Source organism: Penicillium atrosanguineum (genome assembly GCF_028827265.1).
Source record: "Penicillium atrosanguineum strain IBT 20685 chromosome Unknown utg000005l_segment0_segment0, whole genome shotgun sequence".
Lineage (NCBI taxonomy): Eukaryota > Fungi > Ascomycota > Eurotiomycetes > Eurotiales > Aspergillaceae > Penicillium > Penicillium atrosanguineum.
The window spans coordinates 361,380-376,113 of record NW_026623137.1 but is presented as its reverse complement, the minus strand read 5'-3'; the positions used below and the strand labels follow the sequence as shown (position 1 = coordinate 376,113).

At 51.5% G+C, this 14,734-nt stretch overlaps 4 protein-coding genes across 4 annotated transcripts; 1 reads left to right on the top strand and 3 right to left on the bottom strand.

Annotated features, from left to right (window-relative positions):
• Positions 1 to 123: 123 nt before the first annotated feature.
• Positions 124 to 886, bottom strand: N7443_006372 (uncharacterized protein; the record flags this gene model as incomplete). Its single annotated transcript, XM_056886428.1, has 2 exons — positions 124 to 674; positions 730 to 886. 2 exons carry the CDS (start codon positions 884 to 886, stop codon positions 124 to 126), a joined length of 708 nt encoding a protein of 235 aa, XP_056740077.1.
• A 5,955-nt stretch (positions 887 to 6,841) lies between these two features.
• Positions 6,842 to 10,694, bottom strand: N7443_006371 (DNA repair ATPase SMC5; the record flags this gene model as incomplete). Its single annotated transcript, XM_056886427.1, has 6 exons — positions 6,842 to 7,996; positions 8,055 to 8,182; positions 8,239 to 8,311; positions 8,362 to 9,255; positions 9,313 to 10,224; positions 10,293 to 10,694. The coding sequence occupies 6 exons, from the start codon at positions 10,692 to 10,694 to the stop codon at positions 6,842 to 6,844; spliced, it is 3,564 nt and encodes a 1,187-aa protein (XP_056740076.1).
• A 167-nt stretch (positions 10,695 to 10,861) lies between these two features.
• N7443_006370 (uncharacterized protein) lies at positions 10,862 to 11,256 on the top strand (the record flags this gene model as incomplete). Its single annotated transcript, XM_056886426.1, has 2 exons — positions 10,862 to 10,975; positions 11,068 to 11,256. The coding sequence occupies 2 exons, from the start codon at positions 10,862 to 10,864 to the stop codon at positions 11,254 to 11,256; spliced, it is 303 nt and encodes a 100-aa protein (XP_056740075.1).
• Positions 11,257 to 12,322: 1,066 nt separating this feature from the next.
• N7443_006369 (ankyrin repeat and BTB/POZ domain protein) lies at positions 12,323 to 14,266 on the bottom strand (the record flags this gene model as incomplete). The annotated part of the gene is made up of 3 exons (XM_056886425.1): positions 12,323 to 13,814; positions 13,875 to 13,960; positions 14,033 to 14,266. The coding sequence occupies 3 exons, from the start codon at positions 14,264 to 14,266 to the stop codon at positions 12,323 to 12,325; spliced, it is 1,812 nt and encodes a 603-aa protein (XP_056740074.1).
• Positions 14,267 to 14,734: the final 468 nt, after the last annotated feature.

Here is a 14,734-nt window from a genome sequence, read left to right as displayed (position 1 = left end):
AACCCAACCCATAATAGTAACAGAGAAAAGAAAACCCAAGAAAGACCCTAAGGCCTGGCTTTTAAACCACCAGCGCTGTAGCGGCGACCGGACGACCAGAGTGACAACCGCGCTCATGGCGCTTCATGTTGCTGCGCACGGAGAAAGCCTTTCCGCAGCCGGCGTGTGTGCAGCGGAAGGGCTTCTCGCCCGTGTGGCTGTGGGAGTGGATGCGCAGCGAGGAAGGACGCGAGAAAGCCTTGTGGCAGGTGCGGCAGATGTAGCGATCGTGGTTTTGTTGGTATGGAGTTGTGCTGGAGGGGGGAAGTAGTGGTGGTGTTGCCAGGCCGGGGTAACTGGGGAGATGAGGGATGGCGATTGGGCGGGTTGGTGAATGGGGGAGGGGGCGAAGGTGGTTGTTGACGGGGGGCGGTAGTACATTGTGGTTGTGGGGGGTTGAGCTTCCACTGGGGAGGTGTGTGATGAGTAGGAGGATACGCTAGGCGCTGGGGAAGCGTAGGGGCCCATTTGAGGGTTGGAGTTGATGGAGTTGATGGAGGAGATGGAGGACCGGTGGTCCTTGGATGAGGGTGATGCATGGCCGGAGCCGGAGCCTGGACGCAGTGGAGGCGTTGGGGGCAGGCGAACATCGTATTGCACGGCGTGATCGCGCTGGGGGCTCAGGCGTTGACGCTCTAGATAGTGTGTTAGAATTGTGTGGTTATATAGTGTGATATAGTAGGTACTTACTGGCTGCGTGATCATCGGCACCCTCGAGCAGAGTTGAGATTGAGGGCAGCGAGCACTTGGGCTCTTCGGCGGGAGGCGACAGAGGCGCAGAACGCTTGCCATAGGTCTCAGTATATGACTTGGGGACGGAGCCCTGCAGGAGACTGGCCAGATCCATGATGTCGATTTGGTAGAGGGTTGGTGGAATGGGAAGAAGAGCCCCAGGATACGGGGACACACGAGGGTTTATAGTCTCGCGTGGATGATCAGCGCGGGCAATGCCGATGGGGTCAGTAAATTACGCCTGGAGCCAGGATCGAGGTTCGCCTATGCGCGCAGGCAAAGTTGAGACAGTCCGTTCCAAAGCTTAATTTAATTAACGGAAAAAAAAAATCAAAAATCAAAAATCAAAAAAAAAGATATAATATAATATGAATTAAAATAAAATAAAAATAAAAATGAAAACCAAAAGACCGGAGATTAACCCGGTGGGGAAGAAGCGTAAAGTATGACGATTTGCCCACGCGAACAGGGGCCCACCTAGGCTGCATGTGGCCAATGGTCGACTGCAGATCTCACGCTATACTCGAATAAGGAGGCCGGAAAGTCCCCGTTCAGGTCACCCATCTTGAACCCAGGGAAATCCAGCTCGGCTACACAGAGGGCTCGCTAGTGCAGATCCTGCTTACCTGTCACATACTAGCCCCATAAACGGTTGATCGCACCGAACTTGATCTGGTGTCGATCATTTTGCTTGTGGAAAAAGAGATACGAGAAGAGCATGTCCGCTCTAGGAAATGCCTAGCAATCAGGCATAAAGAAATACCTAGTTTCATTATTCAAGGAAAAAAAAAGAAAGAAAAAGGCACGCCTTTCCCCGGGGCGACAAAGGACCCCGGATCTCCCGAGTGTCGCGTGGCAGGGGCCGATCAAAAGGGAAGGTCATAACTGCCACCCGCCGCTAAGCCTAAATAGTGCTCATGTCCGTTGGGGCCGGGAATCGTGCATAACGTGTAAAGCGTATGACGGGGGTGGCGGCTCTGAGCGCTTGGGCTCCTTTCGCTTACACGAACCTTGTATCTGACTTTCTTTTTGGCGACGGAAAGTATGGAGGACTTGGTTGAGTAAATTAAAGTAGAGTGCAGCAAAGTCTAACGAGTAGCAGATTAAGCTACGAGGGCCGACGATCAATACCAATATAGAAGGTGCCAACAGATCGCAAGGGTCTCCTGAAGATCATCTACCATCCTCTTTGGGAAATCACCCTCCTCTTTGGGAAATTGAAACGATAATGATCGGCGTTCTGGAACGTAAAAGGCGACGGGCCGTGCACGATATCTGCACAGTGCACGATCGGGGATTGGCCGTTAACAGCGTGGAGCCCCGTCCCGGCCTCGTGGAAGCGAGGATCCACTCCTGTTTAGCCCTGGTCCGGGATCGCCTGCCCCGTGCGTGGCCGTTTGAAGGGGGTTGGGGATGAGGGGGGGGGCAAGACTTGGGGGGAGGGAAGAGAGGGGAGAGTGGTAGAATTCCGTGCTCCCCGGGATAAAGTGGTACGATGTCTATAGGATTGTTTTTAGTTGCAGGAGAGTCTTATGATCCATGTCCCTGTAAATGTACCAAATACATGTACACGATCCTGATCCTTTGATCTGACGGCGATCCTCCTGATCAACTTTCTAGAATGCATAGTCCAGAATATCCACCAGGATTATTATTATCATTATTATTATTGTTATTAATACTCGCTTCGGCAGTTAGCTCGGGATCGACACTCTCCCCCTTGGAGCCGACAGTTGAAATTCCACGCGTCATCATTGGCAGAAAGTGCGGCTCGGTGGAAGATGTGGGAAATGTGGACAAATATGGTCAATGGTGGAACTGACTACAATCAATTATGGGGATTCATTTCCACCCCAACCTTGTCTTGGAACTTTGTCGACGAGACATTCCTCATTTGGGATTCTTTTAATTGGGGGTAAAGTCTGGTCCGCAGAGTTCCACCAGATGGTCCTCCCGACTGCCAGGACCTCGGATCCCCATGTCGATACGAGCCTAGACTTCTCACTTACGCCGTAGCCGCTTTGGGCCATTCACCCCGAAACGGTGATCGATCGGGGATCATCCGGGGCGCCCCATGAGCCACGCGATGCCCCCTTTTTTGTTCTCTGAGTGGGGGGTGATACATCTCATTCAGTTTCCACGCGGTCAGGGTTGACGAACACATGGCACTTGCAAGATGCAGCCGCGCACAGCTGACCAGGTCGTCACCACGATCTGATCTGCGATTCGGGAGTTTGTCCTGTTCGGACGGTGGAAGTAGGAAAGGGAACGGAGATAGGGGGGCTCTCGGGGATGCGGAAGGGAAGGATCGCTAGACCCGGATCCTGGGCCCTGATCGGTGTAGATGATCAAGAAGGCACACCTCTATGGAAGCATAGATATCACTTAGGGGAGAGTCTCAGTCTCAGTCTCAGTCTCAGTCTCACGTGGAGAATCAAATGAAAATAAAATAAAATAAAAAAGTAAAACATAAAACATAAAAATAAATCCAGAGTCCTGACGTGTCTATTGACGCGGAAGCGGACCTGTCACTCTGCGTCTATCCTCCTTCCTGTTCGGGCGGGATCGCCCCGGTGGATCGCAGGATCATCCCAGACAACCGCTGGCCATAGCTCCATTCGGGCAGTGTCTCCGGTATTATTTCCATTTGAGCTATGCCCATCGGTAGGGCGTGAGTCCCGAGTCGCATTCTATCGCTAGGTATGTACTCCCTGATCCGTGCTCGCAAGCTATGAGCTATGAGCTATGAGCTATTGACTCGGCCTCCGGGGGTAACTCGGCACCATGCCATCAGGTTTCACATTTTTCAAGACATAGTCCAAGTCATAGTCTTCAATAGCCTCATGTTCAAGTAGACTCAAACTTCAAGTAGACTCAAAGTAAACTTCCGAGAGGGAAAAAAAAAAAAAAAAAGAAGTCAAATCCCGATCCGAGTGCGGATGTGAGTACGAAGGGAATACGATGCGACGAAATAAAAGAAAGCATAACCCGAAGAATCCAAAGTCACACAAACCCAAATTCCAGCCTACCTCGCCTACAGAGTGCAATACGCCTCACCCCCTGGCACTGGTCGATCGACGGATGATCATGCATCTCATGGGAACTGCCTCAGACCTTGTTGGTCTGTGTCAGTGATGAAACACGACCTGTTCGTCACAGTCGGGAGGGTCGATCGCATGCGGGATCTTAGCGACTTGCATCATACCCTTCTAGGTATAAACCCCGTAGGATCGGCCGCAGGACCTGACTCGGACTTTCCTATACCGCATTGGGGAGGTCGACTAAGATCTGTTTGTGGATCTTCATCCCTTGTTTCGTATGCTCATTTATACATTTGCCTTGATGCTACCCGTCTTTTAGTTGGCCCTTGATTCTTGCCGAGGTTCGCGATTCGTAGCTACATACCTAGCTAGGTATCCTAGCTACATAGTTTCTACTCCTATGCTTCGGACCATGTTCATTAAAGTTTCCCTTGTGCTGACTGTGGGTGCCAGAGTTTGGCCTTCTTTAAATTAGGGTCTTGCCTAATGGAGAAGCTTTGCCTGGTTTCCCCCCTGGTCCAGAAAATCTCTTGGTCAGCATCGAGTAATCCTCTGGAACTGTTGTGTAGATTAAATCTACCCTCATAGGAGGTACTGACCCGGTACATTGCCAGGGCCTGACTGGACTGGACCGGTCTGTAGATCAGCATAGAAGCAGCATGTGGACGGAGAGATCCCGCCATCCCACTCCCCAACTTTGAATCCACGGCTCGCCCACATTCCGACAGCCTATCGACATGCGCGGTCATGTTTCAGACCCTGCTTTGGGATACGGGTTACGCTAATGGTAGATCCTGGATGATCGACTACCCTAGGCTTGGACTTGGCCCTCGCGAGAGCCAAAGCCATGAAGCTTTGAAGCTTGGAAGCTTGCCGGCATAGACCTTATCCTAGCGACTAGAATTATTGCCTCATGAGGGGTGGCGAAATGTATTTCTCCTCGTAGATCATCCCACCGTTGCATCTCTTGTGAGATCCTGGAGGGTGTGTGTGCTCCTCCATTGGCCGCGATGTACCCTGTATGTTCTCCGTACTGCACGGCACCTGAAGGCGAGATGCCCTACCCCTCGAGTAAATGCTTTGCAGTCCCAGCCCGACCACTGATTCGAGGTCTGGGTCTAGTCATGATCATCAGGTCGACCGGATCGGAATCTGCTTGCTTCGTCCTCCACCCCTGAGATTTGTGCGACACGTCGTGCGACGCTGGGATCGAAACTCTCTGGCTGCCGCTGCCGTGACACCGTCCCCGGGGTTATATCTCCGAGAGCCTCCGCCACGTTGATGGGGCCGTTGGGAGGGGCGTCAGGATGATGGGCTTAGGCTTGCACTTGGGGCTTGCCAACCACCCCGGGGGCCCGTGCTAGTGGCCTCGAAGCGCCCTCGTCTACGCATCACAGGGTCGAGGACGTGATACATCGTATACATTTGATTGCCTCGCTTCCAGCCTCTCTGGAAGACAATCAAGCCACCAGCTAGATTGTAGCGTCTCCTTTTTTTTTCGTACAGTACACTACAGGGGGGTGGGGATTTGGGGACAGGATCCCAACCGTTGAAACAGGGAAAACGGCGCCACTGATCCCCGTCCGCGCGTCGGGTCTATTCCTAGGCCGGGGGTTTCTACGGCCGGGTTTCCCAGGCAGCTATTGTCGATACTGGAGAGGGGATACCATCACTGCGTCATATTTGGAGAAAGGGAATGGGGGGGGGGGAATTGAGGGGGCGGTGAATGGTGAACGGTGTAAACAATGTAGCACTGCAGTGTTGACTTTCAGTCGTTCGAACCGTCAAAGCGTAGCCCCGCCAAACATGCGGAGTCTTGGCCCAAGCGTATACAGTAGAATGCAACGTGTAAGGACAAACCGGTTCCCGGTGAGAGGTAAGAGCTTTACTGTAGGTGGATGGGGATATGTCATTCGGTGGATCTGACTGGCTAGGATCGCCATGAGGATTCTCGGCGGATCGTATAATATCGAGCCAATGATTTCCCAGCCCTCGCCGTGATGCACAGTGATGCGCAGTGTCGATCAGCCCCGTATGCTGTACATACACCTTGCTAAAGCGCTACTAGAGCGCTGCTGGAGCAGGCAGGAGACCAGGGTACTGGACAACGCATGTCCCACAGACCAAACCAGAGACGGACTGTGTCCGAAAGAGGGCAGAACTAGCAGGGGTCAACCACGGGCGCCAAAAAAAAACCCTCCCCCCCAGAACATTTAGAGTTGGCGGTAGCGAAGGGATGCCCAACGTCGCCCAACGATTGGCATCCAAAACCTCCGAGATGGAGCCTGTGATCTGCGGCGGAAACGCCCGGTCGTCGATCTGCATGACACTGCGCCCTCGTTGTCCACGAGGATCTGCCCATGAACCGGCAGTTGTTGGTACAGTCCAGAGAGAAGTAAGGAGAGGCAGAGTACTGATCTTGTCCGCTTTCGTCGTCTGATCCAAAGCATGGATGTCAATCCTTTGGGGTCCCAACCCAAAAACTGACGTCGGAGCCCTCCGGCGGAGTTGGGTGTGCGGCATTTTCTGAGCTGCGACATTTCCCTAACGATTGCTATATCGCTGGTCTGCATGTCGCGACCATAATCATGTTAGTGTGCTGCAGCCTTGTCACGTATCATGCCTGGGCTCGACCTCCCTGACCTCCTCTTCTAATCTCCGATCCCCTAACTATCTAACTACCGGGGGGGTTGTGGGGGTCGGGGTCGAGGGGCCGGTCAGAGCACAGACACGGGGACGCCGACCGTGCATGGAGCCAGAAAGGAAGAAGCAATAGGCCCGGCAGCTCTGAGTGGAGTCGGGTCATCGAACGATTCCCTGTTGGGCAGGTCCTAGTCAAACCGATTCAATATTGGGTTCTTGGGGGTCTTGGTATGTGCAGTTGCGCAGAATGATATCAGAAAATGGGCCTATCCAATATGTTCCATATTCCAGGATCCAGATGCCAGATCCAACACCGATCCCTCCCCAGAAAAGTCAAGAAAATAGAAATCGCCGGCTATGCTGTATTGAGTGTGGGGCGTATCGTATTAAGCGTAGACTCCCACAGAGTTGCTGCTCCCCGTCGCTCGCCCTTTGCCTTTGCCCTTGCCCTTGCCTTTGCCATCATCTTCGTTCTTTGCTCTGATATCCTTCATCATGCGGATCGCCAGTCTGAAGTCCAGCTTCGTGTAGTCCTCCGGCATGTGTTCGCCACTGTAGATACAGAGCACTTTCATACCCGGCTTGTAGACTAGTCCACTCAGCAGCTTCGGCGTGATCAGGAAGTACTGACCACCACCGCCGCCGCCGATGGGGTTTCCATTGTCATCTGTATCCTCCTCTTCGCTTGACGCGCAGGCAATATCTACCAGGCGACCGTGGACCATTCGCTCGTTCCGGGGGTCCATACCCTGGTTGATCTCGTCAACGACGCGAAAGGGCGATGCTGAAAGCGACTGCAGTGCCATCAGGTAGAAGATGGTGCTGACCGCACGCTCACCACCGGACTGGCGATGTGAATCCAATAGCGACAGATTCTCATTTTCTCGGAACTTGACATGAATCTGAATCGACCACTTCTCGAAGTCGCTGCCGCCAGGCTCACCATTGGGCCCGGGCTCGTCTTCTACCTTGTCCAGGCTAACCTGTCCAGCACACCCTATGCGTTTGAAGGAGTCTGAGAAGGCATCACTGATCTTGGCAATGAGAGCGTCCAGTTTGGGCTCCCAGTGAGATCGAACCTCATCGATACTTGTCTGATAGTCCGCCAGCTTCGTTTGGAAATCGGCCAGCTTGTCCTGAAGCTTCTTGATTTGTTTCTCTCGCTCCTCGAACTCTTTGATCAGGTGAGGACTGCCCCCTTGAGTCAATTCCAGGCGTGCCTTCTCGGAGTCGATGTCGGCACGGAGTTTGTCCATATTGTACTCTGGCGCGCTGAGCAAGTTGTGCACCTCTTCAGCATCGGGGTCTCCCTGGTTCTCCTCGATCACTTTCTTGGCCTGAGTGCCAAGGGCTCGTCCCTTTGTTCTGTTTGCTTTGACGGCCTCTATTGCTTCCGCCACCTCTGCGGTCTTTTTCTCGAGCATCACGGCGAATGCATGGTGCTTGTTCCTCAGAGTTTGTAGGTCCGAGGAGGCTTCCAAATGTTGAACTTCCACCTTCAGAAGATCTTCGTAGGCCTGGCGAAGCTGCTCAACGGCATCCTAGATGGTGTGAGTAAATTTTCAAGTGGGAGATAGTCAGGGTTATTTGGGAACATACGGCATATTCAATGGTAGCTTCTGCCTTCTTGACCGAAACCTCAATTTGATCTTCCCGAATCTGGCAAACCCGTTCCCTGACTTCCAAAAAGAGCTCCTGAATGCCCTTGAGCTTAGCCTGCTGCTGAGCTGCGCGAACTTAGCGACTGGATCGTCATAGAGTAGTCATGTGCAGAACCACATACCGAGCCTCTCGGGAATAGCCCGCCATTGCGTATGCGCATGTTGCTTCTCTTGTTTCTCTTTGTCAGTCTCCTCCTGCGGACAACGTTAATCATAGACCAAGGTAGATGCGGGGAGTGGCCTACCATTTCGTCCTCCAAGCGCTGAAGCGCACTGAGTAGATCCCTGGTTTTCTCCTTCTCCGCGTTTGCCTCCTCCTGTAGGTCACTGAACTCCCGATTGTACGTCTGAATGGCTTCGCGGTGTTGATGCTTGACAGAGGCATCTACGGGCTGCGACGTCCAGGCTTGAGCTGTCTTGACTTGACGGACTCGGGTCGATTTTGCCTTGTATTCGCGTCGTCGAGTAACCTGATAGCTGTGCTTTCCTGACACCCAAGAACTGATTGCTGACTCTTCCGCATTCTCCAGTGAATTATACGCTTCTTCGGAGATGTCTTGTAGGCTGACAGGCGTTTGATGTAGCCGGTTCTCGGAGCAGAGTGAGGCAATGACCGGTTCCGGGCCAGTGATAAAGTCCTTGGCCCATCCATCAAAGCCAAGTCGTCGAAGTTCTTCATTCGATACTGGTGCTTTCATAGAGCTGAGTGGCGTGGAGGATGTTTTGAGCGTGATATCGTGAAGTCCCATTTCTCTGATGAACACTCTCTGCATGGTGCGGAAATCATTCCTGTTCTGAACAGTAAAGGCCGTGAAATCCGTTTTCTGTAGTAGTGACTCAACAGCATTGGCATACTTAGGATCAGTGACGGAGCAGGTGATGAGAGGTGGGCCAAAAACTTCATTCTCAAACTTGTCTTGGTTGTCGACCATCCACTGATAGGCTTTGTAAGAGTCTGCGGACAACTTTTGCAGCTTGGCTTCCTGTCGGCCAGATTGGGAGTCCAAGTTTTCCAGTCGTCGTTCTTCTTCGCTGATCAGTGCTTTAAGTTCGTGGCATCTGGCGAGCAGTGGGGCCCGTCTATCCTTGATTTCTTTGCCTTTCGTTTCGAGTTCGCGTTTCTCGAGTCGTTTCACTCTCTAGAAAGGCATCAGTAAATTGGCTTCGTCGACCATAGCTCAAGTCCGTCAAATTACCAATTTTTCGTTGTAGTATTCCGGATCAAATTCTACCGCCTCCTCTTCCTGTTGGCGCTGCAATCTGTTGATGGTTTGTTGGGCAGCGGTCGCTTCAGTCCTGTGTTTCGTGCCGGTTTTTCTTTCAGCCTCAATTTGACCTTCGAGGTCCTTGATTTCAGACTGTAACTCGTCGATTTTGCGTTCACTGGCCACGGCTGCGCTGTGTAGTTGCTCAACCTGATGTTTGCGACGATCTCTTACTTCCTTAATTCGCTCACTGTAGCTTTGCTTAGCCGTGACAGATTGCATTGCCGGTTCGAGGTCTTGTTTGAGCTGCGCGTGCTCCTCTTGAAGCTGGAGCTTCTTGGCCTTGAGAGTTTCGTGGGTCTTAAGTTGATCGCGGTATTCAACGAACGGGCGGTAAATCTCTAAAAGTTCGAGTTTGCGCTTGACCTCAGCTCTCTGGCGCATTCGCTCTACGTCTGCTCTTTGCATTTCTTGGCGGTTTTCAAGATTCTTCAACACGTCCTGGTCCGCTCCATTGTCAATCTGGAGTTTCTTTTGCTCAGCTCGCAGCGACTTCAGAGCCTCATGCCAGTCCACCACCTCCTTTTTGGCTGCCGCGCGTTGGGTGGAATGGAGCAGTTCGACAGGTGTGAGAGCAGCGAACTCCGCCACTTTGTCCTGAGGAAGAAACTGGCAGAGATTGTCGACTTGAATTGCAAAGTCTCCTGCAAGTTTTCTGACGCTTTTCTGGTTGCTTGATTCACCATCCAGAAAGAAGCTGCTCTTGTTGCCATCGCGTTTGATGGTTCGGCGTATAACTCGATTTTGGCTGAATAAAGGAGGCCCTGCAAGTTCGATTTCGATCATCGCCTCACTGGCGCCATGCTTGACAAATTCACCGAGATCTTTGGCGCGTCCGAGATGCTAGTAATAGGTTGAGTGTTAGAAATTCCAAAGATTACATAGTAGTAACTCGAGGGTAGATAACATACCACAGGCCCCCATCCAAGGCCTAAACAGATAGCGCAAACAAGTGTACTTTTTCCAGTTCCGTTAGGCCCAATGACCATGTTCAGCTTCGGGCCAGGGAAGAACTCAGCAGACGTGTAGGTCACAAAGTTCAACATTTTGATCCGCACGATCGCGCCGGCCTTGTAGCCACCGGGGCCGACCCCAGGGTGAACTCTCCTTCGCTGTGTAGCAATTTGGGTGGACTGGTATTGACTGCCGCTGCTATCACTCTCATATTCATCACTTCTCTCCCCATCTTCAACCCCGCTGAGACGAGGACGCTTGTTGCTTGGGTCTGGGGAGAAGCGAGTGGTCGACTCGGATTCGTCACTGTCATCTTCATCGTCACGGGGCCGACGGTTAGGAACCGCAGGAGACGACATATTAATTCCGTAGGCTGTTGGCCATTCAAAGCGTGAAGTAAATGGCATGAAACCGCGAGGGGGACGCGTCTTGGTGACGATCAATATGCTCCCTCTGCGGTAGGCGGTGAAGAGCTCGGAGGTTTCTCGTTGCCCGCGCGCCTTTGACCGTGATGCATCAAAGAAAGATGCCTTCGCCTCAGAACTTTCGTCGGTTGGTCTTGACAGCTGCCGTGACCTCGATTACGATTGCAGGGTCTTTGTACGGAGCCGGACTGAAAACAAAGGAGGAGATTGCCGAGGTGAGTTGCACCGAGCTTCCGTTGAGCTCCGACCAGTCTATACAACTTTCGCTTGACAAATTAAACGCATGCTTAACTTACTTTCCTCACAGACTCAGAAGAATCGCCAGGAGGCGACTTTTGATGAACAAATGGCTGCTCTCCAAGGAATGCGATCGAACTTGACAGCCCGGAGAGGAATGATCGAGACACAGATTCGGGACCTGGAGGCAAAAATGGAAGAGAAGAAACATCGAAGTGCGGAAGGGAGTGACAAAGAGAGGCCTCAGGGAGGACGGTGAATGCATTCTTGGCCTCTCCTACGAGGCAGAGCATTCAACAATCGTCATTCAACAAGGTCTCGACAATTCCGACCTTGGTTGATTCAACTAGATCCGCACTCCCAGGTCCTCGCCCTCGGTTCCATATCTACGATAATGAGCAGCAACGGCTATCACTCGACTGCGAGACAAAATCTGATATTCCCTCCCACTCGTCGGGGGCTACAGTCAGTACCTCGAGGCGATGGTCACCTAAGCCAGGTCCCAAGTGTGTCTATCCGCTACTCGGGAAATCACATTTATGTGCAACAACAACACCTCTCCAGTCGACATCTGGAAGATCAAATCGCAAGGGACCAGCCATGTGGCCCTTTAATACATATATTAATATAGAGTGCGAATAATCGGGACCTGTGGTCGCCTGTATATAGATATATATATTGGATAATGTTTGTCAATTCAAAAGTACATATTATTGCCCAGGCCTCGTGCTCTATCAAGTTCTTGCCACCTCTTTGTATTGAAGGTTTTTGATCTACTCCCTGGCCATGTCAATGACCTCGAAAAGTATGTATGTCTTTCTCGGCATCCTTCTCCACCATCCCTCGAAACACAACAAGTATCAGAAGCTCTTTCCCTATTTGTGCTCTGGTCTGGTAGAGAAAGCGAAAGTGTGTAGTTTGGTAAAGATCCCGTGGATCGTCATCTTAAGAGAATGGTCATTTTAGTTACACTTTTTGAATAATGGTCTTGTCATCTACATTCGAATGCAGTCAACCCTTAGAGTTGTGGAGGCTTGCGCTCTCAACTTTCAGATACTGAGATTTTAGACCGTGGGATGGGATCTGTTCCAAATCCTATCCATTACTCGAAAATTCATGAAATTTCGGGGTCCGGGGTCTATTTGTTTCAATTTTCCAAATACTCCAGGCCAAAAATGATGTATGGATGTGTATATGTATGGTCAATGTGCAGGCAAGTCCGTGCCCAGATGGCAAACATTTGCATGTAACCACCCTCGTTATGTCGTATAGAGACAGAGCGTGCTGTCTTTCTTTGGATGTCTACGGCAAGGAACTCGAATGCTTTAGGCGTCCAAATTCAGCTCCTCGAGCAGAGCTTCCAGCTTCCCCATCAAAATTTCATAGTTCATGGCGTCTTCTGAAAATTCATCCTCAACAACAGCACCATCTAAAGTCCGGATTTCGCGACCGGATGCTGCGTCAACGCTTGGCTTGGAGATATCCAGGGCCTCAACCCTTTCCGTAATCTTCGCCACATCTTCAGATTGAGCATCTTCTCCATTCGGTGGAGGCACCTGCTCATCCATCAACCCGTCTATACCGGCATCATCGAATCTCAACCTAAATCGTTCATTGAGATAGAATCGAATATCGTCCAGCAATTCAATAGAATCGGTCTCCTGTCGGGCCTGAATACGAGCCGCCGACTCTTGAATGAGCTCTGCGAATTCGGGCAAATCGATATGAGCTTCAAGTCGGTATGCCAAGAATCGTGCTGCAAATTCTTCCAGTCGCTGGACACGAGTTAACCAGGCAGCACGGATGATCGCGTAGATATCGATATCATCCTCGTCTTGGCCACGAGTCTTTGCCGCGTCGGCCTGAGACACTCCACTGCCCAGGGTACTGATCACAACTGCTGCTTTTGTCTTTAATTTCTCGATGAAGAGCATGTCTGCTGCGAAGAGAACATCGACGGCGACTTCCAAAGAGAAATCGGCCCGTTCAGTGTACAGGAATGTCAGGATAATCTCTAATACATCGGGCGAGCAATCCACGTCGATAATGTGCAGATTATCCGTCATGTGAGCTTCGCGGAAAGATGACATGAACATGGCCTGGAAGAATTCCGATCGCAGGAGCATCGCCCGATGAACAGGAAACAGGGTGGATTTCTGGATCTCGCCTGCCTCCTCGGCCTCTTCCGGAAGTTCATCGGATCTAAGCAATACGTCTGCAAAGATTGGATTGTTGTGATCCCACTTCACTTTGTCAGCTTTCGACGTCTCAATGACTACCTTATGTTTGAGGACATTCCCACGGAACCAATACTCCAGCTGATCTCGCCCCCTCGCCAGCTCCGTGGTTCTCCGTTGCCTTGCACGCCTTCTGTCTCCACTATCCATGATGCTGTCCATGAGACTGGAAATTTCCAAGTACTTAGCAATCTTATCGATTCCTGCGAACACTTCGGACTCGGTGAAGCCTGTTCCAGGCCCTGCCCGCAATTCCCGAGGAGGTTCACCCAGGTATAGATATTTGATCGCAGCGCTGAATGCCTCCGGAGCGATAGTATTGGGAAGCTTCCATACTGCAGTTTCTGGTGCGTCCAAAAGCTTGCCACGGAAATATGGGGAGCGGGCGGCTAAGACGAATTTGTGTAGGGAGAGGGACTCGTCGCCGGCGGCCACCTCGATATCGGCCGTCACGGGAGAGTCGCGGGTGAGGAGGGAGGACAGATGCGCCGCGAGAGGCTGGAGGGGGTCCGTAGATTTAGAATAGTCATATTCGAGTAGGAGGTTTCGTATACGGTCGTTCAAGGCATTGTATAGACATCTAGATGGATAGTCCGTCTATTAGTTCCCGTTACTTCGGAGGATACTTGAGGTCAAATACCTTTCACCTTGGAATGTATCCCGCTCGCAAAGCGCGCCTGACTCCAGCAATAGCCGCGCAACTTCATAGTGTCCGCAGAGACTCGCCTGTGCAAGGGATTGTCCTGTTACTGTGTGCTCCGAGAAAACCGGTTCTTACAGCATGTTCTCAAGACTCACCAAAATCAGAGGTGTATAATCGTACGGGTCACGAGCATTCACATTGACACCCTCGGTGATTTTTGTCTGACAGACAACCAGATCGCCTTTACGACATGCACTGCAGAGTTCACGGAATGGCTCACTGAGGTCCAACGGATTGTCATCCTTGATATAACCTTCCTTGATCAGCTTCTTCTCATTGACCAAGCTGATCTCCAGCTGATCCTTGCGTAAAACAGTCCGCTCCGCCATCTTCAGGCCCGTTGTATATAGCTTGCCACGAAGTGGGAGAGTTGGATGGCGGGCCTCCGTTGGTCCCTCCTTATCGATAACGGGTCACGTGATCCTAGGGCTACACAGCATCCGGCCAACCCCATAATTGCTGTACTGTATGGTTCCCTAGTTTCTCAATTGAGAAACTGCATATATATATCTAAAAGAAAAGCAGAAGCCACGCAGTCTCTCTTTTCCAACTTGATGTCATCGTTAGCCTCATGCAGGTCTTTTCGTTGGTTGGACCCAGCGACCGCCTGCCCCACCGGGTCAAGCGTCATTGTCTGCGGTTGCTCAGCAACAGCGATCACCCAAACACTGCAGGGTCTCCCGAACCTCTAAACCCCATAGTGTCTGCAACTTTTCCTCTACCACTTCAATTCTTTACCTTTACTAACCAGACAGGGGACTTGTTGGCCACTTCTTCCATGCTTATTTCTCTATCCT